We start from the raw sequence: 26,724 nt of genomic DNA on the forward strand, positions 1-26,724 counted from the left end.
AGGCTTAGTACATCTGTCCCAGGAAAATATTTTTCAAACCTTCTAAAGAAGACTTGGGAAAGTGTTTTCCATAGCAACCATTTTATATAATGTGCTAGCTAAAAGATGACTAGAATCTGATGGTTGCCATTAGCAACTACTCCTATTGTCCTTTTTAGAATGTTTGATGTATCTGCCCCTTACTCTTACTCACCTTTACGGTTCCTCTCCTCCTCCTCCCTCTCTCGCTCTTCTTTGCTGCTAGTTGGCTTCTGTGGTTTCTCTGTGTGTAGAAAAGGAAACATTGGATGTATCGCCAATTCTAGATACATAAATAAAGTCTTCTCCCTGGTCAACTGGAAATGCACAAGAACAGCAAATTAGTAATATATAATGAGGTCCAGCAAGGAGCACGGACAAGTCTCCAGCTCCTGGACCCAGAGTGAGTCTGCTCAGAGACAGACAGTTATAAAGGCACACTGTGTAAGACACATTTATATCACCCATTGGGCACGGTAGATGTTGGTAATCCAGCATTATATAGACTGTGGAAAGCACATGAACTGCACCAAGTACATGTACAGTATGTGGTAAGTGTTACCTCTAATGGGATGGGACTATAAAAGGAGAAAGGTTATCTTTCCTGCCCCATGCAAACATGACATGTGTATGCATACTGTATCTGCAACAGTAAAAACCACAAATTTCCTGAGCAGTCCCATACTTCCTCCCCAAGAAACAAGAGATAAATGCAAGGATGATAAGGAGAGATAAACGTCCAGCCAATCACCTGCCAACTGCCATGTTACAGGCTGTGTTTGAAAAAAGTCAGTAAGGAGCTGATTGGCTGGACGTTTATCTCTACTTATCACACTTGAATTTATCTCTTGTTAGGGCTTAATACATCTGCCCCATTGTCCCAAGATGGTGGCATATCCTATTCTCCCTCAGCAGAACCCGCTCAGGCTAACCACTAGTTGCCTCCACTCCAGTCACAATAGACCAGCCCAGTCTGTTGGATTTTTTCTTTGGGTGCTTTTGCAGAAACCAAAGTTAATTCTATATATCGTTTAGCAAACAATAAATTGGGTCCTGGGCCCCTTTATACTCATCCTTTGCTTGTCTTACTTCTCGAGGTTAGACCAACAGCTTCCTGATGTCTCTGAGACCCCAGCAGCTTGTGGGCTGCCCAAAACCTGGAAGCTTCTGCACATCACTACCGCCCCAGTTCAGCTAGGCTGCCAGTCTTTGGCATAAACAAGTAGAGTGGGAAAGTGGCATCATGGCAGAGGAAGTTGTCAAGCAACATTTTTAATGCATCCATATGCCCCTTCGCCAACAAATATGGGGCAAGACATGTCGTACAATAGTCAATATTGCCTGCAATGGGAATTTACAACTGGGCCATGCAATGTGGCAGACGATAAGTAGTACTGAGCCTCTTGTCCAACATTCCCGAGTAAGAGGTCACACTGATTCCAATCAAGGCCACCATTTTGTCAAACACCTCTAATAAAGGCAGTGGGATCTAGGCAGACATGGTGGTTCTCTTATGATGCCGGAATTGAGGATGAAGGAACCACTAACATCCATGATATACTTTGTAAAGGCTGCAAAAAAAACTGTTACTACTAAAGTATTTTATATGGTTAGTAATAAATGGTGTCCATCTGTCCACATATAAATACAAATGTATGTTAGATAGTTACTTGATGTATATTTGTCTTCATCCGTGTACTCTTCTTCCTCCTTTGTGTCTGGGGGTTTGGGTAATGGCGTATAATCATCTGCACAGAGAAACAGAAGCTGTATGTGTCTCCCAGGCTTTGGTTTGTCAGTGGGCAACATTTAATGAGGGGCCTGGTCTGAGCATTTCTCACGGTTATAGGACATATATGTTACTCTGTAATCTAGCACCGCTTCATGTTCTCTGACCACAAGTACTCTGTGTTTATGGCACTTCCCAGGCCTAAGTACAGCTCCCAGCACCCCCCTGGGCTCACTCCCTCACACAATGCGTTTTTGTTTTCACTGATATCAAGGAAAAAACAAAGTTGTAAAATAGAGGAGATCCTAAACCGCTCTACGCGTACCAGGAGCCAGCTAAAGGTGATTACAGTAAGAGCCCACAGATGAAAGGACTTTACAGCCTTTAAAGCTTGCAGGGACTTCACTCTTTCTAAATTACTTATTATAAATAACTTCTTTTTTGTTCTTACGAATGACTTGTTGTACATTTTTTATGTCTGCACTGCGCCAGTCAGCTCTGCTACTCACTTTTATTCTGCAAGTTATAAAACCTCAGCTCTGCTTTATATAATATGTGTAGCATCCTGCCAACCCCCAAAAATAGCGGGTGGCTCCCTGCAGCCGTTTTTCCTGGGGCTCCTAGTGCAGCCACAGTCAAAACAAATGTGGGAAGGCTTGAGAGAAACAACGAATCACATGGAAATGTGACAGTAATGACTACACCTGTGCACCAGCTAGGGAGTCTGGGAAATGTGACAGTTAGTGATGACTGCAGCTGTGCACCAGCTAGGGAGCCTGGGAAATGTGACAGGTAGTGATGACTACAGCTGTGCACCCGCTAGGGAGTCTGGGAAATGGGACAGTTAGTGATGACTACACCTGTGCACCAGCTAGGTGATTTGGAGAACGTGGACTGTTGGTGGTTCTCGAGGACTGGTTTGACCACCCCTGGTCCACATTTACACCAATAGTGGTCACAGACTGTGAAATGGACAAACTTTGGTTAAAAAAAAACCACTGTATCGCCCCCTTGGACCTGTCAACCTTACACACAGTCACTGTTGCATGTTGACCATATGACTATCTATTTTCTGTAGATCTATTAATCCCTCCCCTTCCCCCCTCATTTATAGAGTATCACCAAATGGTACTTACAGTCATCATAATTAAATCCTGGTATAGGTTCCGGATACTCAGGAACCGGTGGAGGTGTCATGACAATCGGCTTCTCTAAAGAGGCAAAAGCAGGATAAAGAAATGTCTATTGTTATGTTCTATCACATGTATACAACTGTAAGACATGGTGATCTAGTGACGGGCCGATAGGATATACACCAATATATCATGAGCGTTATTTATTTTCCACTTACAAGATCCTCTTTATCAAATAGGATTGATCTACTGTATGATCTTCCCATTTAAGAATGTAGTTTTAAGAAGAGGTTGGAAAGAGCATTGCCTGAGGGAATTGGGTGATGGCCCAAGCCACAGTGGTCCTCCACGTTCTAACCAGATAAAATGAGCACGTTCCAGAGCTCACGGCACAAATGTGACATTTCTGTTTGCGGATTTAGGCCAAGCCTGGCTTGTGTTACATTCTTAACATATTAGACAGCAATGGAAATCCTTATAAGAACAACTGATAAGCTTAAAGAAAAACATTTAATGAATTTAGCTTGGATAGGGATCAAGAATGCTGTGTTAATGTGAAGGACTATGCACAGTATGTAAACTCACAGAAGACTGCACATTAAATCTACAGTACAAACAAGTACCAGCCCACCCCTCCCCCACACTTAAACCCCTTTTACACCAAAACGCCGGGTCGCACCCGGCTTTTTTAGACCCAGGTTCAAGCCGGGTGCGACCCGGCGTTTAGTGCCATTTACACCGGGCGGACAGCATGACCCGCACCCGCGCCCGCCCCCCCCGGAGCTTGGAGATGACAGCGCAATGTCATCTCCAAGCGCCAATCACCGCAGCGCGCCACCGCCGGACCGGAACGCTGCTGGGGGCAGCCCAGCACGGATATGGGTGAAAACCGGACCAGGACAAAACCCCGGACCGCCGGACCAGACATCAAACTCTGCATTTTGGAGCTTGTAGAGTCCGGTCCGGGGGGTGTCCTGTCCGGGGGTGTCCTGTCCGGGGGGGCTGCCTGTCACATCTGTCACCAGGGAGAGGAGGAGGGCTAGAATAAAGTCTCCCTGAATGGTCCAGGCGTGTAGCAAAAATCGGACGGTCCGGACCACACGGGGAGGCTGTAATCTCCCCTCCCCCATGTCCCTGGTGATAGCTATCACAGGGACCCCCTCGGACAAGACACCCCCCGGACAGGACACCCCCCGTACCGGACCCTATAATCTCCGGACTGCAGATTTTGCTGTCCTGTCCGGCGGTCCGGAGTCTAGTCCAGTCCGGTTTTTACATAGTCCCGCCCAGCACTAAGGTAAGCTGCTAGGCTGCCCCCAGTCCCCGCGCACACTCCCCCCGCCGTCGCACAGGAGGTGAATGGATGCCGCACACAGGCATCCGTTCACCTCCCTCCCCCGCCGCCGCTGCTGCTGTCTGCAGGGTATAGCAGACAGCAGCGCCGGCTGTCAGTGTCAGGCTGACAACCCGTCCAACCTGCGTAATATGTAAGTATTTGGAGATTGTCTTCCTCAGTTATCAGTGTCACCGCACTGCTGGAGCAACACTGCAACATAGAACCAACTAGTAAGCCCGCTCGAAGCTAATGCTTCGAAAGGTAGTAGTCTGCTACCTTGTGATTGCCTCTGTGTTTGTGCATGTGTGAAAGAGATGTACAGTAGTTTCATTTGCTGCCAACAGATGGCAGTGTTTCTCAGAATCACAAAAGGACACTTTACATATACTGTATATAGATGATTGGATAAAATTAACATGTACTTGTGTAGTTTCTCTGCGCCACCGTGCAATGCGACTCAATGCGATTTGCGTGCGGTGCGATGCGTGCATCGCACAGTACAAAAGTATATGCTGCACATAGTTTTTGTACTGCCCACGGATCACATTGCACGCATGCGATTTGATCAGGTGTGAATGTGTTCCTGAAACACCCCCACCATCCATGTCAGCCCGAAGCGTGGCGAGCCTCCTGACCTGTTCATACCGACCACGAGCCTCCTGACCTGTTCATACCGACCGCGAGCCTCCCGACCTGTTCATACCCCCACTATACATCGGTGTGGAGTTGATTTTATAAAGTGTGGCGAGTACAGCTAGCCACCGAGCCCGAAGCGCGGCGAGCGAGTGCACACTAGTCGATATATCGTTCGTCATATTAGCAAACAAAATGTTAGAAAATGAACCAGAGGGGGTGTACACCTAATGGGGGAAATATACTAAGAAATTAAATATTGCTATGGGCAACCAATCAGAATATACATCTTATTTATTTAGCACCCTCTAGAAGATAATAGACAGGAGCTGATTGGTTTCCCATAGCAGCATCACATGTGAAATATCTTAGTAAATTTCCCCCAATATGTCTGTGAATAACATTGTTCACAGACACAACCGACTGGTCCTGCTGCACCCCCAATTCCGATATATCCAAAAGAAACATTGGTGCATTTGCTAATGTGTACTGGTGGCCCACTGACCGCACTCTTTTTTTTGTGTGGTTGATTTTTATTTTTATTTTTTACAATTATAAAAATGTCTGCGGACAAATGACTCATTTAAGAAAACTTCAGCTCCGGCCATAATTTACTTAATGGCAGTATTTCTCTGCTCCAGTCTTTCTGAGCTGAAGGTCTAATTTCATAAGGAAAATATTATAAGTAATAGAAAAGAATAAGAGATATACAGCTGTATAGCGGAAACAGCGCACACATTGCGGAGACAGATCCCCATCACTCAAAGTGACACAAGTAAACCGTGACATACTAATTCTGCTCTCCTCTGCCTCTTAAACATTCCACTGAGTCTTTAAAAATGTTATCTGTGTCTCTCCACAAGCCAACCTCATTGTGGTTCTTGGCACTCATAAATCGCAGAAAGAGATGTCAAGCAGAAAGTTCCTATGTTCTTATTCATCACAGCTGCTAAAGAGAAGGCATCAGCTATTTTAAATGGGTTTTTTTTGTGCCAATTAAAAGTAGCCCCTTAAAGAAAAGTTTGGGACCCGAGTCTTGTCCTCCTAAACGTATGGTGAGAGGGCTGAGGGCCAGATCAACTAAGCTTCAAAAGTGATAAAATGGAGAGTGGTAAACAGCCAGCCAATCAGCTCCTCCCTGCAATGGCACAGACTGTGTTTGAAAAATGTCAGGCAGGAGCTAATTGGATGGCTCCATTTTATCACCTTTGGCCGTGAGACTGGTTATTTTCCGTATCATGTGTGAGGATAGACTGGTTCTCCTAAGTGTGAAACTGGCTGTCCTCAGTGTGAGGACTAAAGCCCCGTACACATGGGGCGAATTTAGCCTATAACGCTGAGCGACCATATCCCTGTGTGTACACGGCGACGGTTGCTATAAGCGCACTCTATGCTAAGCAATATCTATGTTCAGCTCCTAGGAGATTTTGACTATCTAGTCAGAGGCATAACTTGAACTCTTTGGGTCCCATAGCAAAATGGTTTTGTCCATTAAAGAGGAGTTTTCTTTTGCGCTCCGTGCTAAATCACCCCCTATGTTTGGTAATGTGAGAGCTTAATTTACGTCTCTTTGGTGTGATGGTTCAAAGCAATTCCCCTCTATTTTGAATAACAGGACATAAGAAGACATACAACAAGAAGTACATAAGTGACAGGTTCTCACTGGGTGGAGGCTTCTCGTGTACGACGGGACGTTCTGGTCTGCGCTCAGGAGAACTTGGGGGCTTCTTATTACGCTTGGAGTAGCTATCTGCATAGAAAGATGACATCAAATCAAAGTCTGTAATACTAGTTACTCTCTATTAAGTTGCAATGACAGAAGGGGATAGATTTAAGGCTATAGAGAAAGACAGATCTGAAAATGGGGAAATAATAAGACAGCAGTGAGAGAGAAGAGAAATGTAGAATAAACCAGCTGTGATCCTACAGTCATCATAATCCTCGTTCTCCAGACGTTCATTGTAATCTTCAGTGGGGGGCTCCTCAATCACACCTGGTGGGAAGAGTAGAGTCAAGCTGGTTTCACATCGCATAAACGGCAATGAGCCGGTAATTTGAAACGTTTAAAAAAATGGTCAGACAGCCTTAACTCCTTTCACACTACATAGCTGAAACGGTATATTAGCCGTTTAAGGGGGCGATTCTCTAACACAGAAATGCGGTAATCTGGGTTTTTACCGCATTTCTGTATGCTGTATTGTTCCTCCGCAGTGGCAGCGCTGCGGAGGGAATCGCCAGCAATAGCTAGCGATTCCCTACAGAAGCCTATGGGCTTCTTACCGCAGCGCTGTTTGAGGGATCAGTCACGGATCCCTCCCAGCATGCCCTGCGGCTGGCGCGTCACAGACCCGGAAGTCCAGTGCCGGCACAGCATCGCAAGGGACAGCTCTTATCGCAAGAGCTGTCCCTTGCGTTAATAACAGCAAATGTTAGAGCATATGTCGTTATTAATAATGCAATGCCCGGCGATAGAGGGCTGCGGATGTTACAACATCCCGCCCTCAGTGCGGTCTGAAAGGGGTATTACCGTTTCAAAATACCGGTATTCTGTAACCAGTAAATTGACAATGGAGCTTTCACATTGCAGCTGTCCCGGTTTTAAAACGGTAAAAAAATGGCAATATAAAGTGTTAAAGCTGCAATGTGAAGCTGGTTTCAGTAAGCCCATGTGCTGAGATAGACCAGCGATCATTTGTACAGTATCACATTTGTTTTCATAAAGAAACAAGATAACCACTTGTGGAAGAAAACAAACATAGTTTAGTGACCTGCTCTCTGATTACAATGTTTCTCAGTTACCACTAAATTGCAGAGCTGCAGGGATAGGAATTACTGTATTAAAAGCTAATGCTTGGAAATGGCTCATCCAGATGTCAGTTGGAGTCTGGTGTCTCCTGCTGCACACATAGGGGGTTATTCTGGTAGAATCGCAAGTCTGGGAATTCGCAGCCTTGCGAGTCCACCAAACCCCGCCTTACAACTGGTGGCCTGGCCACTCCCAAGGGTGATTCCCTCGCAGCCTAGGGGGATCCACCATCATCATTTGATGGTCAGCGACTGTCGAATGATGGAGAAGGTGCACACATATAAAAGCGACTCTTAAGTCACTTACGTATGCGTGGAAGCGGTGATGTCAGCTGGCCGCCCCCCCACCCCCCCCCGCACCCGCGCCATCGGGGCATTTGCATGAGAACGCCCGGCATTCTCAAGGGAACGTCCATGAAATGCTGGGCTCTCCCATACTTAAATGACCCGGCCCGCTGCCCCATGCCCCCTGCTTGCACACTTGGGTGCGTGCAACCGGCGACCACCCTGTTCGCCATGGACGCACGCACCAGGTGTCTCCACATGTGCAGACGCAAAACATCAGCCCCGTGTGAATGAAGGGGCTGATGCAAACGGCCTTGAATAAGGTCCATAGTCACACGGGTGTAAAGAGTCACCCATCTTTATATGTCATTTATTTGTACACTAGATAAAAGCCCGCGAGATGACGGCTTCTGCAATGTACTGTGAGCTGGGACAGTTATTAGCCCAAAACCCCTCCACCTCTCCCCCAGTCCCTATCTGCTCCTACCTCCAATCTCTGCCTTCACAGCTCCCTCTCTACTCACCAAGTTTGAAATAGTTCAGTGTCCCTGCAAAAATTGCTTCCACTTTCTGTTATGACCTCTTTTAGCACACAAAGGAGTCATTTAGTCTATCGCTTGGCCTCTATGGTCAGTGGTGGTATTTCACCGTATAGTGGTGAGGAGTTGTTAGCCTTTTATATGTGTATATATTTTAGATAGATATCCTATTTAGATAGATTTACTAAATACATAAATTTTACTTTCCAGCTTCTTTTTCAGGCATGTTAAATCTTCATTTTTTTGTTTCCATGTTGCAACCAGGGTTGTGGGTAGGGCGGGTTCGGTGCAGCGCAAGCTCCAAGTGCCAAAACCTTTGGCTGCCCTGTAGCCTTGCCCGGCCAGAACTGGGCTCCACCCAGACGTGGCCAGGGCCGTCAAAATGAGGGGTGGGGGGGCTGAGCGGGTACTTTTTACCCAAGCCCAGGTCTGTTGTACAGGCTCCTGCTGCAACAGCACAACTTCTCTCCCCCGCTCAGCACCCGCTGCTCAGTGTCGTGTGCTGAGCGGGGGAGAAAGGCACATGCAACACCAGCCACCGCCGGATGCTGTAGCCTGTTGGTGGCCCACAACCCTGCAATTTTTTTTGTTACAGGGCGTGGCTACGTCCCTCCCATTAACCACCCCTCCTTTTTAATAACCGGAGCCCGGCGTCACTGATGACGTCCCTGGACGTGGCCCAGGCCCGGCAGGGCTGCAAACATAAAAAAAAGGTGGAGGTCAACTTATGTGACCAGAGAGAAGGGTGAACAACAAGGTTTTTTGGGGCACACTTAGACAAATAGTAATGTGTGAATTTTAAAACATAGCTTTTAATATAATGTATATGCTAAAAGGATGGGTACGTATTAACAAATAATGACTCACATTAAATTAATACAGGAGAAACAAATTATTATATATATATATATATATATTTCTCTGTAATGTGACGGTCACACTTATGACGGCGAAATAATTAGAACATAGAAGCAGGGCTCCCCAAATTGTCAATCTAAGCTGATCACAAATAAATCTCTTATAGGTTCACAAATAGTGATAATAATAAAATTGACAATCAATAATATCCAACTCATATTATTGATTGTCAATTTTATTATTATCACTATTTGTGAACCTATAAGAGATTTATTTGTGATCAGCTTAGATTGACAATTTGGGGAGCCCTGCTTCTATGTTCTAATTATTTCGCCGTCATAAGTGTGACCGTCACATTACAGAGAAATATATATATATATATAATAATTTGTTTCTCCTGTATTAATTTAATGTGAGTCATTATTTGTTAATACGTACCCATCCTTTTAGCATATACATTATATTAAAAGCTATGTTTTAAAATTCACACATTACTATTTGTCTAAGTGTGCCCCAAAAAACCTTGTTGTTCACCCTTCTCTCTGGTCACATAAGTTGACCTCCACCTTTTCAGTTGCAACGCTGAACCCTTTTGGGAGCACCACCAACCACAGACCACCTCAGGACTTACCAATGGTGGTAGATATGTTGGTCTAATCTATTAATTCTGGTACGTGAATACCAACTCATTTTCATTTTCCTGTGCCACTCCCGACCCATATTGTACCTAAAAGGGCTGCAAACATACACAGCCTAGCGAACAGGTTTCAATCAGGCCCTTAGTCACAAGGAGGACATATACAAGCCAATATATTAAAGAGAACTGAAGTTCCACAATAATATATTCACTGCATGGGAGTAAGCACAACACACCCATTCCGTTATTTGGACAAGGCTCAGGCTAAACGTGGTGTAACCATACTGCAAGCTCAGAACAGAATAAACAGAAATTCCATTGCATATGTTTGTATCTATGGGGAAGAGCATTGGCAAATGTACCAGAAGCAGCTACAGGAATGCAGGTCATGGGGGAGAACATGCCACTCACCAGGCCGTGGAACACGTTCCTCTCTGTCAGGTTCCTCTGGTTCCACAAATCCTCCTGTAACACAAGTGATTGGACCTCTTAGTGGGCGAGATGTACTAAGCGTTGAAAAGTGAGTACAAAAGTGGAGAGTGATAAACCACCAGCCAATCAGCTCCTACTTGTCATTTTTGAAACCCAGCCTATGACATGATGATTAGATAGGAGCTGATTGGCTGGTTGTTTATCACTCTCCATGTTATCATTTTTCAAGCTACAGTGCTTGAAATATAACATAAACAAGTGATATTCCTGTTATCACTCGTTAGGGGCGGGATGTATTAATATAAATTTTCAGCTTAATACATCCCACACTAAGAATGATGAACATTATCCAGCCAATCAGCTCCTGTTGTGTGTTTGAAAAATGACAGTTAGGAGCTGACTGGCTGTACCACCATTCATCATTTGTAACAAGTGATTAAAAGAATATATTATGCTGTTAAATCTGCGCCATAGAGCCACATTCTGAGATGTACGCACATCCAAACATTTTTTTGCAGTGATTACTGGCTGACTGTGATTGCCTTCATGTCACACTGCACATTTGCCACACATGTCACACTGCACATTTGCCACAATGGATTTGTGATGTGGTCATAGGAAGGATTTAATAGCAAAGTGAGTGGCAGTCCAGGGCCATTTGGGGGAGTGGCATCAAATACACAGGTGTATGCACAGACCGTTTGAAAGGCGTGTTTTAGGCTACTATTGCAATCCCATCCGCAGTGGCCACATCTCTGGCATCTTACTTCCTGCAGTCATGCTGTGCAAACATATGGCTACTCTGTATCTGAACTTCGATAATAGACTGATCTTGTACGCAGCTGCTATAATTCCAAAGCCGCTGCGGCTGCATAAATATTTGCTGCATTTTACAGTATATCGCAATTTAGGAAACTTTCAGTCTTTCAGAAAAAAACCCCAATTATAATGCCTAGACATTTGCATTTCATACATACTGCACATCCTCCACATGCTGTGTTGTTTCAGTCCCATGAGTTAATCACATTTACTGCCTGCCCACCACCATGTCTATGTCTTTTTCCAGCCAAACCGGCGGCTGCAACAAACATTGTTTTCTGAGTGACTGGACAAAGGGATATCGGGTCCTGTTTGCCTCATTAGCTGAGGGACATCCTGATTTATAGTTACCATATGGGACATAGATTATAACAGGGCCTCTACCTGCATTAGTCTCTCTGGCTGCTTGTTGTTGTAGCAATATTTCATCTTACACCACATAAAAATCTCGGTACTGGCTGAAACAAAACACCAACATCCCTTTATTGATGAAGAGTCTTAAGCCCCATACACACTTGAAGATAAAGTGAAAGATATATTTCAGGAAGCCCTTTCTGAAAGATATCTTTCACTTTATCTTCTAGAGTGTACACTCAATGGGGGAAATTTACTAAGATGTGTATTCTACTTCACATGTGATGTTGCTATGGGCAACCAATCACATCCTGTCTACTATCTTCTAGAGGGTGCTGCTATAATTACTATAATAATAGATTCTGATTGGTTGCCCATAGCAACATCACATGTGAAGTAGAATACACATCTCAGTAAACTTCCCCCAATATGCGCTACTGCGCATTGTTAACGACCTCTCCCTCGTCCAGCATGTTTGGGCGAGGCAGGACCTCCTTAACCATGGCCATGCTGACATACTTCGGAGCCAGCATTCGATGCCGCCACCCCCCATTGGGTCCTTGCCGCCGCCGATATGGGCATCGGTGGGGTCGCCTAGTGTGTATGGGGCTTGACTTATACCGAACAGGCCAGTAAAATATGAACCTTGTGGAAACAACTGGGAATTGCCATATATAATAGCCAGCGATGAGAAATGACTGTCTAAACTAATAGATAGATAAGTGGCTTTAATATATATAGTGGGTAACCAGGGTGCCAGTATGGGACAAATGCTATTCGTTTTTTGTTCACTCACATACCTATAGGACTGGACCTGATACTCGCTAACACAGGCATATTGGGGAAGGGGGGTATCCAGTCCCTGGGTCAACAGTCACTGGGTCAACATCTATTGGTCAACAGTGACTATGTTAGCACTTAAGAATACTCGACAGACCCAAGGTCAAAACTGACGGAAGGTCGACACAAGCTTTAATTCCTATGGTCATAGTCAACATGTGTTTCTCATATTTTTTCTTTTACTTGGTTCATACATAACTGTCCACGTGAGTATAGAAAGAGAATAATACCGCACCCGAAGTATGGCGAGCGCAGCGAGAGGACACGGTAGACTTATATGGTCTCTATATCGACATATGTCAACATCAGCGCTAAAAGTGGTCATGCAGAGGTGGGGGAACTCATTTCTCTATGCCACCTAATTACCCCCCTCCCCCCATTATGCAGAGACAGGGCCAGTGGTAGGGTTTTTGGTATTCTCCTGCAAACTAGAATGCTTTTTCTGTGAGAATTACTGTGCAGGGCCAATGTGGAGGTTACAATGTTCCACCTCGCCATTAGAGGTGGTGGAGCTCAGTTCCACCCTGTTCCTCCTCACTTTAGCCCCTGGTCAACATACACACTAAAACACGTGAAAACAGTATCGAGTCGACCTTTACCATGTCAACCTTAAGCATGTGTCGACCTTCTTTCAATGTCAACCTTGGGTCTGTTGACCATTCTTAGGTGCCAACCTAGTCACTGTTGACCATTAAAGGTCGACCTAGACATTGTAGATCTTCTATACATAACCGGGAAGGAGGCCTACATCTTTTTTCTCTTTACTAGCCAGATACAGTAGTAGCAATAGCAGTTGCCTCTACTGTTACAGACACCTCTATTTTTTCAGTGTGTTTGCAGCAATGTTTGGACTGTATACATACGCTCCAACATGACCCATTCCATTAGGTACAAAATGCTCTGTTCCTGGACTTCCCTGCCAGTGGCAGTTGCAGATGTGAGCCTGCAGCACAGTCCAATATTCAAAAAGGGGAGCCACACCTACTGACACCCCAAACATCACTGTCCTGGACTCACTGACAGTTGATGTGATCCCCCCGCTTTGAATATTGGACTGTGCTGGAGCCCCACCTCTGTAACTGCCACTGGCAGGGAAGTCCAGGAACAGAGCATTTTGTACCTAATGGAATGGCTTGGAGGGTGTGTGTATAACATCTGGCGACCTTTAGTACTAATTTTAAAACGTATGGATGGTGGCTTGCATCAACTTTTTGTTAAAATCACAGGTTTCTGGAGATATCTCTTTGATTCAGGTATTTAGCTATCATCTTGTAGAAGGTGCTAGATAAATGATAAGTAGAATCTAATTGATTGCTATTGACAACATCTCCACTTCTTAAAATGTACCCCCCCCCCCCCCAGCTACTTTCAGTTTTTAACTCACAATAAGGGCTATCACATTCCCCATTAAGTCCTGCTCCTAAAGCTGTTCACAAGCTGCCTTGCTGGCACCTGTGTCCAAATATGTGTCCTTTTGAAGATGAGATGTTGCTATGGGCAACCAATTATAATCTCCTTATTTAATAAGCACATTTTAGAAGATAATAGATATAATTTGATTGGTTTCCCATAGCAATATCACATCTTCAACAGAACTCCCTTCAAACCCATTAGTGTTCCTAAAAGGAAGTGGGTACTTGTGTATTATCTGGGCGCCCAAGATTTCTATTGTACAGCCACCCTGATGGCTGATTCCTATGTTAAATGCACCCCCAGACCCGATTTTTAATTGTACACCCACCCTGATGGGTAATTACTATGTGAAATGCCGACCCCCCCCCCCCATTGTAAACGCCACCCCGAAGCGTGGCAAGCACAGCGAGCCCACGAGAGGCGGCGGTACACGTCCTCCGACCTTTTTATACCCCCACTATCCACGTTGGCGTGGAGTTGATTTTAGATAGTGTGGCGAGCGCAGCGAGCCACTGAGCCTGAAGTGCGGCAAGCGCAGCGAGCCCCGCGAGGGGACGCGGATTACTTCACATGTATTTCGCGTCCCCTCGCCACACTTCGGGCTCGGTGGCTCGCTGCGCTCGCCACACTATATGAAGTCAACTCCACGCCGACGTGGATAGTGGGGGTATGAAAAGGTCAGAGGACGCGTACCGCCGCCATTTAGACATAGGGGGTATTCAATGTTTAGGTCACGGTGGTCGAGCTTGCTCGACCGTTGTGACCCTGTCCTGTTCTCGGTCAGCTCGACCGCGAGAACATGCAGGTGGGTTTCAATGTCACGCCTGCCGGGGAGCGAGAAGTGGCATGGATGCGAGTTGCGGCCGGGAAGAGGCGAGCTGCAGCCGGCAGCTTGTCACTTCCCGGTCGTTCTCGGCAGAATGAGCCCAACAGCTAATGAAGTCAGGCTCCTTCTGCCTAGAAACCCTGCTCAATGCTGTCGTGGAAGACAGCATTGAATAGGGCCCGGCAACCATCTCCCCCATGGGGAGATGGTCGCCAGCGTTTGAATACCCCCCAAAGTTTGAGTAGTAAATTTTAGTTGGTTTAATGGATGTTGCACTGTCTCTATAATACTTTCCCAGGTCTTCAGCAGTTTACACAGAACAAGATAATTTACCTTTATTCTTCATATGTGAACAAAATGTAATACAGCCTCTATTTGCTTTGTTTAGAGAACCTTGATCCGAATAACAAAATGACACAAATTCCCATATAAAACCATAATTTCACTTTTGCAGACTTACCTGTCCCCCATGTATCCTCTCCTGTTGTGTCAGTAAATGGTGGTCTTCCGTACCTGTCATCTTCCTCTTTGATGTGGGGTCGCCTATACTTTTCCTCAGGTGTCTTATATCTGTCCTCCACTTCCTTAGACACTTGTGGTCTTCTATAACGATCCTCCTCTTTAGTAATTCCGGGTCTTATGTAAATTTCTTCATCATAATCCTCTGGGATGTGGGGGCTCCGGACTCTGCCCTCTTCTGTCTCAGTAACTTGTGGTCTCCTGTGTTTCTCCACCTCTTCCCTTGCTGGGACTTTGGGTTTTCCATACCTGTCTTCATCTTCTTCTGGAATTTGGGGTCTTTCATAACGCTCGTCCTCATCTGTGACTCTGGTTCTCTCGTACTTGTCCACGCCTTCCTCTAACTCTGGGCGCTGGTCTTGTTTCTTTGCTGCTGACTTTTTGGTGGGTTTTGGTGGCTTTTCCTTGGGTTTCTTTGTCGGTTTTGGCTTCTTTTCCTTGGGTTTTTTGGTTGGTTTTGGAGCCTTTTCTTTTTTCTGTGTTTTTTCTTTGGGCTTTTTAGTGGGTTTAGGTGATTTCTCCTTTTTTTCTTTCTTGTTTTTTTCTTTAGCCTTTGATTCTGTGGGTAGTAAAGGCACATCATCAAAATCTGCAATGCACATGGAGAATGGTAGCAAGTTCCCTATACACCCACAATTTGGATTCTATTATATTGCAAAATCCAATTCCACACACATTCACTATAAAATACTGCTTTATCAATGCTCATGATTAGTTAACACGGGTTAATTTATAAAAAAAAAAGGGATATGGCAGAAAGGGTTGCAAATGGTTAATTTTGAGAAAATTGTCATCTTCCCTATTTATATAAATACTTGTTAAAAGCCCGCCCTCCCCCCATTCCCTTCTCCTGCCTCTAATATCTGTCTTCACAGCTTCCTTTCTCCATATCCAGATCAGTGTCCCTGCTAAAATTGCTTTCACTTTCTGTTATATTTTTTAGCACACAAAGGAGTATTTTGGTCCATTGAGTGGCCTCTATTGGTCAGGGGCGGTACTTAACCTCATAGAGGTGAGGAGTAGTTAGCCTTTTATATATATATATTATGGTGCCTTGATTTATATATATCATGATGTGCTAAGATTCATACAGGGGGATATACTGTAGCACAAACTGAACTGCTGGGCTCCGTCTGCGAGCTTTTTGTATGGATTCTCTACTTATTGTAACAGTGCCAAGCTCTGCTGTAGATCCATCTAACATGCAGGTAAAGCTAAGAAAATGGTATAAGAAAACCTGTGCGTCAGAGACTTTATGAATCCAGTTCTGTGGTTCCTCATACACATAATTAATGTCAGCCTGTCACATCACAGGAAAGCAAGTAACAGGCCAGGAATGCTTATGTGATCATACAGGAAAACAGACGCACTCTCCAGACTGTTGGACTATGAGCAACACAGGGATACACGACTACATGGAAAGTTAAGAAGCAAATTACTGTAACGAGCTCTAAGTTGTAACTTTCTCATAATGTGTAAAAGTGTCAAGAACTTGTTGTAACTTAAGACATTAGGGATAAGGACAGTTTTTGTATTAATCTTAGTCATTATTTTTAGCTATCTCCAGTAATACAATGCAATATGCAGGGTTACTAAAAGAGAGTGTTCACTCTAGAGAGCAACCAATCAGAATCTACAGATGGAGTTCGGGCCATCCTTGCTGGCGGATCGCCAGAACGTCCCCGCTGGCGATGCGCCAGCAGCCTCGCCAACGAACATACTGAGACGCGCGTGCGTCTCACGCGTACACGCGTCTCAGTCTCTGTCGCCAGCGCGACGGAAACCCTGTCCGTCTCCGCCTCAGGGAGACGGACAGGGTTAGGGGGGTTAGGGGGGGGGTGCGGGCAGGTGGCGGGGACCCCGGGTTACCGCCGGCAAGCCGGCGGGGACCCAGGGGAACGGATGGAAGCACCGTCGGAAGGGGATGCGCGCGCCTCTCGTGCGCACGCGTCCCCTTCTCGCCATCGATATGGCGCTGGCGGGGGATGGCGGCTGGCGTCGCCAGCGCCATCCCCTGCAAGGATGGCCCGTACTCCATCTGTACTTCTCATTTATTTAGCAACTTCTAGAAGATATTAGATAGTATCTGATTGGTTGCCCATAGCAACATCCCGCCTGAAGTAGAACTCCTGTTTTAGTAAATTTCCCCCTAGAAGTGTAATGCATTGTTAGTTGCAGACACTAAAAGAAGGAGCAACAAGGAGCTAAAGCACCATATTACCCATAACCCACCTCATTCAACTTGAGCTCTACACCTTACACTCACCTTCACTCCCGCCTTTAGGGGCTTTCGTCTTTTTTCCTATTTGGGTCTCCTCTCGCTCCTCATACCCTCCAGTCCTGGTGATTAGTTCTCCGCCATCATCATCCTCCCTCTTTGGTTCCCCCTTATCATCTTCATCTTCCTCAGGGACCAATTCCTTGAGAAATCCTTCCAGAAACTCTTCAATCTCATCATCTGTCAGAACGTTCTGTGCCCGGCCTGTGTGGGGCAGCAGCGGCAGGAGTAGAGAGAGGACAACTAAGGATGCTCCACCTCCCCACATCCCTCACATCAGGGAGAGCCAGAGATATGGAGAAGGAAACCTAAAAATAGGGACAGTTTATTTTGCCAGAAGCCAATTACAAACTGTCTTTGAATTTTAGAAGGAAAGGAGAGCATATGGGGGAAACGCATGTGATCAGTTCCTAGTTAGGAATGCAAACTTCTGCCTCACTTTACTTCCCATGATAGTAGCAGTCATATGCATAATGTGGTAACGACCCACATTGGGTTACCCCATACTATAGCTACTCTTCAGAATGACAGAGGAGTTACCACTGGCGGCTGGGAGAGCCAGAGTTTCACTGCAAATTGCAGCACCACCGCTGCACTTGCCACTTCTAGGTCCAGAAAGTAGGTAGGAAGAGATAGACATCCACTCTAAGCCATACGTTCGCCTCTAGTTCCTGCTGTACTCTCTCGCTCTCCCAGTCACAGTGTTTGCTCTGTCATTAGTACACATGCTCTTATTACCGCCGTTTTCATGTCTGCAATTATGATGGCTACACTGTATGTTACTGTATGTTCTATTTTCTCCCATGTGAGGCACTACACACCACTCTGGCACCTTATAAGTATACTATTAATACAGTATAACATTCCAAAGTCATATTCGGGGAGGAAATCATAATGACGTTGGGCCTGATTCAGACCGGATCGCTGGGCTGCAAATTCACAGCTTTTATCAAATGACTGCGCATGCACGGTACGCAGTGCACATGCGCAGGGTCCTCCTGCGGATAAGGCCAGTGATGGCTTGCAACCGCTGGCCATTTGCAAGGGTATTGACAGCTGGTGGTCGTTTGTGGGCGAGTTGCCTGGCGTTTTCTCTGAGTGCCCACCGGAAAACACAAGAGGTGCCCAGCCATTGGGAGGGAGGGCCACTGACGTCAACAGTGGCCTCCTTCTCCCCACAGCCATCGCTTTGCCAAATAAGTGTAGACTTATATAGTGACTGCGAACAGGGGGAAATCCATTTGATGTGAGTGATTGGGAATGGATTTCCCCTTGTGTGGGCGGCTGCAGCCGTGCAAACCGGGGGAGGAGATACACTCTGGCCAAAGATTCACAGCCTAGCAATCCGGTCTGAATCAGGCCCATTGACATAATGACCAGAGCTGTGGCTGATATGCCCAATCAGAGGAAACATGAAGTGCAGACATCTGGTTATCCAGTGTTTGGATCAGACACAGGGGAATAATCGCTATTATCCTAATTGTTGCATCTATTAGCACAGCTTCTTTTTGGGGCAATTTGGGGCACTATTTAGTCATGCCAGGACAGCCGCCCTAATAAGCCCGAGAACCTACTAAAAATAATCAGGAGGGGTAGGATCTGCAAAAACTCCGATACTGTAGCTCTATAATGCACTAAGCCTTGGAGAGAGATAAAGTGGATGGAGATTAAGTACCAGCCAACAGCTCCTAACTGTCATGTTACAGGCGGTGTTTGAAAAATGACAGTTTGAAGCAGATTGGCTGGTAGTTTATCAGTCTCCACTTTATCGCTCTCCAAGGCTAAGTACTTAGAACCCAAAATATAAAAATGGCCGTAACTACCACAGGAAAGACTTTTAGAGCTTGACGAATCGGTGAAGACCACCTATACAATATGTCAGATGTCTGCGATACCTCCTGAGTCCGATCCCTTCATGTGAGATATTAATGTTACAAAGGCTGCCTAACACATACATATCTCACATTAAGGGCCAGATGCACCAAGCTTCAAAAAGTGATAAAGTGAAAAGTGATAGACCACCAGCCAATCAGCTTCTACCTGTCATTTTTCAAACCCAGCATGTAGTATGTCAGCCAGGAGCTGATTGGCTGGTTGTTTATCACTCTTCACTCTATCACTTTTTGAAGCTTGATGCATCTGGCCCTTTGTGTCATGAATAGGACGAACCAGTAAGCATGTAGCCTGTGCAATGACCAGTAAGCATGTAGCCTGTGCAATGACCAGTAAGCATGTAGCCTGTGCAATGACCAGTAAGCATGTAGCCTGTGCAATGACCAGTAAGCATGTAGCCTGTAGCATGACAGTTGGGAGCTGATTGATCTGTATTTTATTTAACTACACTTTATCTCTCTCTCAGAGACTTGATAAATCTCCCCCACCAAATGCATTTAAAGAAACACACAAGCTATTTTTAGGTGACTATAGATTTCTAGTAGTGAGAGGAAGCCCTGTCTGCGTCCCTCTCCAGGTGAATGTAAACTTGATTATACTACTAAGACGTTAAAATCCATATGCTTTCTTTAAACACAAATCCTACATAAATAAATACACTATGTGTAGTAATAACGTTTATTAAAGCAGCTTTAACTAATGAGATTGCATTTGTTTCACTATGGAAAGTAATTCCACAAACCTAACAGGGTAAAACCCGAAACCGGAAAAGGGGACTATGTAAAAACCGGACCGGACTAAACCCCAGACTGCCGGACAGGACATAAAAATCTGCAGTCCGGAGCTTGTAGGGTCCGGTCCGGGGGGTGTCCTGTAAAGGGGTGTCTTGTCCGGGGGGGTCCCTGTGATAGCTATCACCAGGGACATGGGGGAGGGGAGATTACAGCCTCCCGGGTGGTCCGGACCGTCCGGTTTTTGCTACATGCCCGGACTATACAGGGAGGCTTTATTCTACCCCCCCTCCTCTACCTGGTGACAGGTGTCACAGGCAGTCCCCCGGACAGGACACCCCCCAGACCGGAGGCTACAAGCTACAAAATGCAGAGTTTGATGTCCGGTCCGGCGGTCCGGAGGTTTTGTGTTGGTCCGGTTTTCACCCATACCCCCGGAAAAGACCCCAAAAAGCTGGTTCGAGAATCAAACTCTGCATTCTGCTTGTAGTGTCCGGTCCGGGGGGAGTCCCCTCCTGGGGAGTGCTTTGTTTGGGGGGAATGCCTGTGATAGCTTTCACCAGGGAAGGGGAGATCACAGCCTCCCTGTGTGGTCCGGACCGTTCCGGATTTGCTACAACCCGGAACATACAGGGAGGCTTTATTCTCTCTCTCTCTCCTCCTCTCCCTGGGGACAGCTGTCACAGGCAACACCCCCCTCCCCGGACAGGAGTCCGCCTGACAGGCAACCCCCGGACCGGGCACTACAGGCTCCGGAATGACAGAAATTGATGAATGGAGCCTGTATGGTTCCGTTATCCGATTCCGGTTCTTACTCATACCCCCTAAAAGGACATAGCGGTCACTGATCCTGATAAATACGCCTGAGATCAGTGAGGACATGAGTGTGTACACACATCAAACTCTCTGTAACACAATAGGAAGGAGTTCCCCAATTCCAGTGCTGCACTTTGCATTACATGGTAATATACATTGAACAGCTTGTGAATCTTATATAAAAGACCAATAATAAATAATGTCATCTGTGTACAAGTAAATGTTCCCATCGTGTACACAACTTCATTGCTACGTATTACTATGATCAGCCCCCTGCCCAGTCTCTGTACTGCGGAGCAGCTATATAATTGTGTCCTGCCATAGCTTCTCAGACAGCTCTAGCCAGTTCTCTGGCTACAGAATTGTACATAGAATGTTATCCGCATGCAGGGAAGATCCTCCAATATCCCCCTGCAGCACTCCAGTAGTAGGGTTACCTGCAGAACTGTATCCTCCACCTACCTCGTATGAGAGTCACTTGTAGATCCCTTGGGATGTGGAATTGGGAATGTCCACTGGTCAGTACTCAGACAGGTACCACTATATACAGCCAGGAGTGCTCTCCCAGACCCTCTACACCAGGGTGCTCAGCGTGCCAGGTCACAGGAGTGAGATGATGAGGGGGAGAGGAACCCAAGGATTATCCAGAACCATTGATGTTCAATGAGAAGGCGATATAGTGGAATTTACTGGTGGGATTATGAAATAAGCGTCCGGAGATTGTACTTTATATATCCAAATTCTGTGTGTGCTGTCATCCCCACTCCTTCTGACCCTCTCAGCCTGTACCTGACATCTGCAGAAAGGAAATTGAATCCAGCCCCTCTCCTCCCTGCTCCCCCCTTAAAGTGCTTAACCCTCCCAGCACCACAAATCAGTGTTTCAGCAGCAGAGGGGAGAAGTAGGAGATGGGTGAGAGGAGTGAGGGGGACATCATGGAGAAAAAGTTGTTACATACATTTGGCAATCGGGGTATCAGGGAATTTAGCTTTGCAATTTAGACTACACACACACACATACATACACACACACACACACACACACACACACACACACACACACATACACACTACAGAGCAAATGTACATTATCACATCACTGAGGGGACATCATCAGATAAGTGTCATAGAATCAGAGTGCAGGTGTGTACAGTACTGCATGCTGGGCAACATAGTGTAATACACTTCAGATTACTGTCATGTGCCCAGCTTTCCTGCACAGACTATATACAGCCGCCAGTGTATGATAAGGGTAGGAGACAAAATCATTTTCTATTTAGTGTAAGTTTTCCCAAAGCAAAGGGTACATTTTCTCCAATGTGTATACTGTACTGTACTGTAACAGGTTTCACAGTACAGTGCAGAGCAAACCCAGAGTAACCACAGTACCATGTATCACAGCGCAGTGTAGCATAACCATAGTGAGTGCCGGACGGGGTCCCGACAGTCGGGATCCCAACAGTCGGGATCCCAACAGGCATTTACCCGACGTCGGGATCCTGACTGTCAAAACACCGCCAGCCGGATTCCGGACGGCCGGCGGCTATTTTCCCTCGTGGGGGTCCACGACCCCCATAGAGGGAGAATAGAAGAGGTGGCTTGCGTAGCGAGCCACCGTGCCCGCAGCGTGGCGAGCGCAGCAAGCCCGCAAGGGGCTTAGTTGCACGCACCATGCTGTCTGGGTCCGGCCAGTTGGGATCCCGACGTCGGGCTAATGACTGTCGGGATCCCGACTGTCGGACCCCTGTACCACACCCAACCATAGTACCAAGTATCACAGTGCAGTGCAGAGCAAACACAGTACCAGGTAATACAGTACAGTGCAGAGCAAACACAGTCCCAGGTATCACATTACACAGCACAAGCCATCACAGTGCTAAATAACCAGTTATACCTGTCATTTTAACAGGTATCACAGTGCAGTGTAAAATAACCGGGTGTGGTATGGGGCTCTGATGGTGGGGATCCCGACACTCAGTATCCCGACATCGGGATCCCAACTGCCGGTGCTATGACAGGGGGGCGAGCGCAAAGAAGCCCCTTGCGGGCTCGCTGTGCTCACCACACTGCGGGCCCGGTGGCTCGATACGCTCACCACAGGTTCTATTCTCCCTCTATGGGGGTCGTGGAGAGCCTTTGTGAGTCGGGACACCCCTTGTCGAAGCACCGGCAGTCGGGATCCCGACGTCGGGATACTGACTGTTGGAATTCCTATTGTCGGAGTGTCATCCGGCACCCAGAATAACCATAGTATCAAGTATCATAGTGCAGTTCAGAATAACCACAGTACCAGGTACCACAGTACAGTGCAAACACAGGGTATCACATTACAGAGTAACCACACCAGCTGGGCGTACGTATGGTAATCCGGCCGTGACGCACGTGTGGATGGTGGACATATGACATAGCCGGATGCCAGCTGCCCGCCCATATCCCTGCTTTTGCACGGAGAAACAGAGAGTGGTCTGGAGCACTCGGTGCTGCCTGACCACTTGGTCCAGCATTAGATGGTCGGCGATCATTGAATGATGGGGGAGGTTTCCCACAGTTGGAGGTGTTCACATGAAAAACCCACTCGTGGTCCATTCGGTCGGCGTCTTACCGCATTCGGACGGTGTGAGCGATCCATATGGTAGGCGGGGCTAAGAACACTCGGTTCCTGTCCGAAATATGCATCCGTCCGATACAACTAGAATAAGGGCCAAAGTATCACAATGCAGGGTAACGACAGTACCAGGTATCACAGTGCATAGTAACCACACCAGCAGGTAGCATACTGTATCCTACCAAATATCTTATAACACTGCTTAGTAAATTCCACCCGTAGAGTAGACAGTACTACTATACTACTATATAGAGGATGGGGAGAGAGAAGTGAAAAACATCATGCACCATGTGTAATAGATTACTGTGCTGGTGCATGACTGTGGAGGGGATGGATGCTACACTGTCATTCATTCTATTAATACATCCACTTGCTTTATACAGTACGGGGGGCACTGGGCTCTAGGCAGGAGGCACAGGCTGACTCTCCGCAGCTTTGAAGTCCCGTTCTGGCGGACACCACGCGGTGTGCGCTCTCCCATATGTTTCTGCAAAGTGCGCAGGATGGCTGTGTTGGAAGAAGAGGGAGGGAGGGGCCCATCCCTGGCGAGGGAGGGAGAGGGTCAGGGGAAGGGAAATGTATTGGGGCATTATTTTGCTGGCAATGGATTTAAGTTCTTGTTATTTTAATTAGGTACAGATCTGTAAACAGTAAAATTAAGGACTCTTGGGAGAGCAGAGCAAATGGGGAGCAATCCAAGGAGACGCAGCACCCCATTACAGCACAGCATACAGTAACCCTGCAGAGCATTGCTATGGATTAGGAAAGACTCGTATGCAACCCGAAATAGATGGGACATGTACGTGACTGTGCTGTACTGCTATATAGATACATATACATTCAGAAACCATACAACTAGTTATAGTAAAACGGCATAATAAACTATATAGACTGCAGAATATTGCCCCAATCACACTCATCTTCCTGTTATCTCTCCCTTTCAGCTCTGCAGAGCATCTTCACATGAATGCTCCTTTATTTATTTATTATTTATTTCGGTACTTCTTTACTTTCACGGCGCCAGCATGGCGCCGCACGTCAGAGTCCCCTTGCGGGGCTCGCTTCGCTCGCCCACGCTGCGGGCTCGGTGGCTCGCTATGCTCGCCACGCTAATTAAAATCAACTCTATGCCAACATGGATAGTGGAGGTATGAACTATCCATGTTGGCATGGCGTTAACTTCGTTTATTTTACTTAGTTTGTGGCGAGCGTAACCCGGAAGTAGCGCGGCGCCATGCTGGCGCCGTGAAAGTACAGAAGTACCTTTATTTCTTTATTTACTTACAGTTTCTTATATAGGGCAGCAGATTCAACAACAATTGTAGACAGTGATAGAACAAACTGGGAGACAACAGACAGACTTGGAGGTAGGAGGGCCCTGCTGCAAGCTTACAATCTATAGGGATCCTTTCCGTCTCTTTGCGTCTTATCAGTAAAGCTCTCTTCCAGTTCTGAAGAGATTCTTGCCATTCATTATCTCTTCAGGTCTGCAGAGCATCTTCACATTAACAAAACCTCCCAGCTCTGCAGAGCATCTTCATTTTTGACATTCCCTTTCAACGCTGCAGAGCATCCTCCCATACACATTACATTTCAGGGAGTGCAGCTGCAATGGGACAAAGGGGCCTCTACAAACCTTTGATGTGCGGCCTACAATCTAGTTACTGTACACCCCGGCTTTCTAGGTCTGCAGGCCCCTGTCCACTTGACACCTAAATGATCAGATTCAGGAACCTATTTATCATTAAATTCTTGTGGGATATTCCCTCAAAATAGCCAGGGGGCCACACATATGTGTTGGCTGCCGGGGCCCTCAACACGGATTATTTATTTATTAACGGTTTCTTATATAGCACATACATATTCCGCAGCGCTGTACAGAGAATATTTGAACAATCACATCAGTCCCTGCCCCAGTGGAGCTTACAATCTATATTCCCTACCACATGTACATGCACACAGACATTCTAGGGTTAATTTGTTGTGAGCCAATTAACCTACCAGTATATTTTTGGATTGTGGGAGGAAACCGGAGTACCCGGAGTAAACCCACACAAGTACGAGGAGAATATACATATTCCACACAGTTAGAGCCATGGTGGGAATCGAACCCATGACCTCAGCGCTGTGAGGCAGTAATGCTAACCATTACACCATCTGTAGCGTGATAGCATTACTCTATCACACTGGTACCAGCTCTTCACCAGGAAGATCTTTTATCGGAACCTGTCTCCTGGCAGGAGGATATTAGTACATTTCAGTGAAAATATGAAAATGTCCACATTGCGAATATGGGTTTAGACTAGTGGTTCCCAAACTGTGTGCCGTGGCTCCCTGGGGTGCCTCAGGACACTTGCAGGGGTGCCCCGGGTTGTTGGTCCAGGACCAATTGAAATTATTTATGGTCAATTATTTATGGACAAATCCAGTGCTGGTGGCTGCCAATCATAAATATGTGTACAATCAGAAGGAAATCATGTCCTTTGCCACATAACTGAACCTAAGAAGCATATATAAACCCAATCTACCTAATTTTATATATTATTTGGGGGGCCTAGGGGTGCCGTGGAAAATTTCTGATACTCTAAGGTGCCATGATTCGAAAAAGATTGGGAACCCCTGGTTTAGACTTTAGAGTATCACATCTGCATTAAAAATGTGGAATTTTTTTGATAAATATGCCCCCAGAGAGCACTGAAGCTACAGGGTTAAATACTGATGGACATCTTGAAGAATTTGTCATACCCATCTGGCCATATCTGAAACCCATCATCCACAATGTGCAAAGCATAAGAAGATTTATTTTGGCTGAGCACAAAATGATAAACACATTGGAACAAGATGAGACCTCGTGATGGGACAGAGAAGGCCAAAGGCTTTATCAAGAGGACAAAAGCACAAAACTCAGATTTGTTTTTACAGCACTGGTTGATTGCGCAACACTTTGTTTTTACTTCAGCAGCAAAAACACAAGAGTTGTCGGTGTGACATGAGCATAAATAATGCAATGCAGGGACCCACGAACTCCCAGGGGCAGTGCCAGTTGCCACAAGGGGGTGGCCACCGTGGCCAGCTTTTTAAAGAGGTAAAGCCATCAAAAGGAGGGGGCAGGTTCTGCCCACAGAGGATATTGCAATGGCATAGCTTCAGTGTATATAGGAAAAGTGCACCTTGGAATAAGACCATCCTATGATATACAGTAATAACGCCAGCCAACCTGTTCATC

General features: G+C 46.2%; 1 protein-coding gene across 1 annotated transcript in view; it reads right to left on the reverse strand.

The window, feature by feature from the left end:
- AEBP1 (AE binding protein 1) overlaps window positions 1–21,700 on the reverse strand; it is a 31,342-nt gene extending 9,642 nt beyond the window's left edge. Inside the window, exons 1-9 of the mRNA XM_083184721.1 lie at window positions 21,357–21,700; window positions 17,443–17,762; window positions 15,118–15,735; window positions 10,385–10,438; window positions 6,777–6,842; window positions 6,513–6,599; window positions 2,884–2,958; window positions 1,689–1,766; window positions 194–262 (exon numbers count right to left, since the gene is read on the reverse strand). Coding sequence (XP_083040847.1) covers window positions 194–262; window positions 1,689–1,766; window positions 2,884–2,958; window positions 6,513–6,599; window positions 6,777–6,842; window positions 10,385–10,438; window positions 15,118–15,735; window positions 17,443–17,722 — 1,327 coding nt within the window. The 5' untranslated portion in view covers window positions 17,723–17,762; window positions 21,357–21,700. The remainder of the gene's footprint in view (window positions 1–193; window positions 263–1,688; window positions 1,767–2,883; window positions 2,959–6,512; window positions 6,600–6,776; window positions 6,843–10,384; window positions 10,439–15,117; window positions 15,736–17,442; window positions 17,763–21,356) is intronic.
- Window positions 21,701–26,724: the final 5,024 nt, after the last annotated feature.

This window comes from Crinia signifera, chromosome 4 (assembly GCF_055691185.1).
Source record: "Crinia signifera chromosome 4, ASM5569118v1, whole genome shotgun sequence".
Lineage (NCBI taxonomy): Eukaryota > Metazoa > Chordata > Amphibia > Anura > Myobatrachidae > Crinia > Crinia signifera.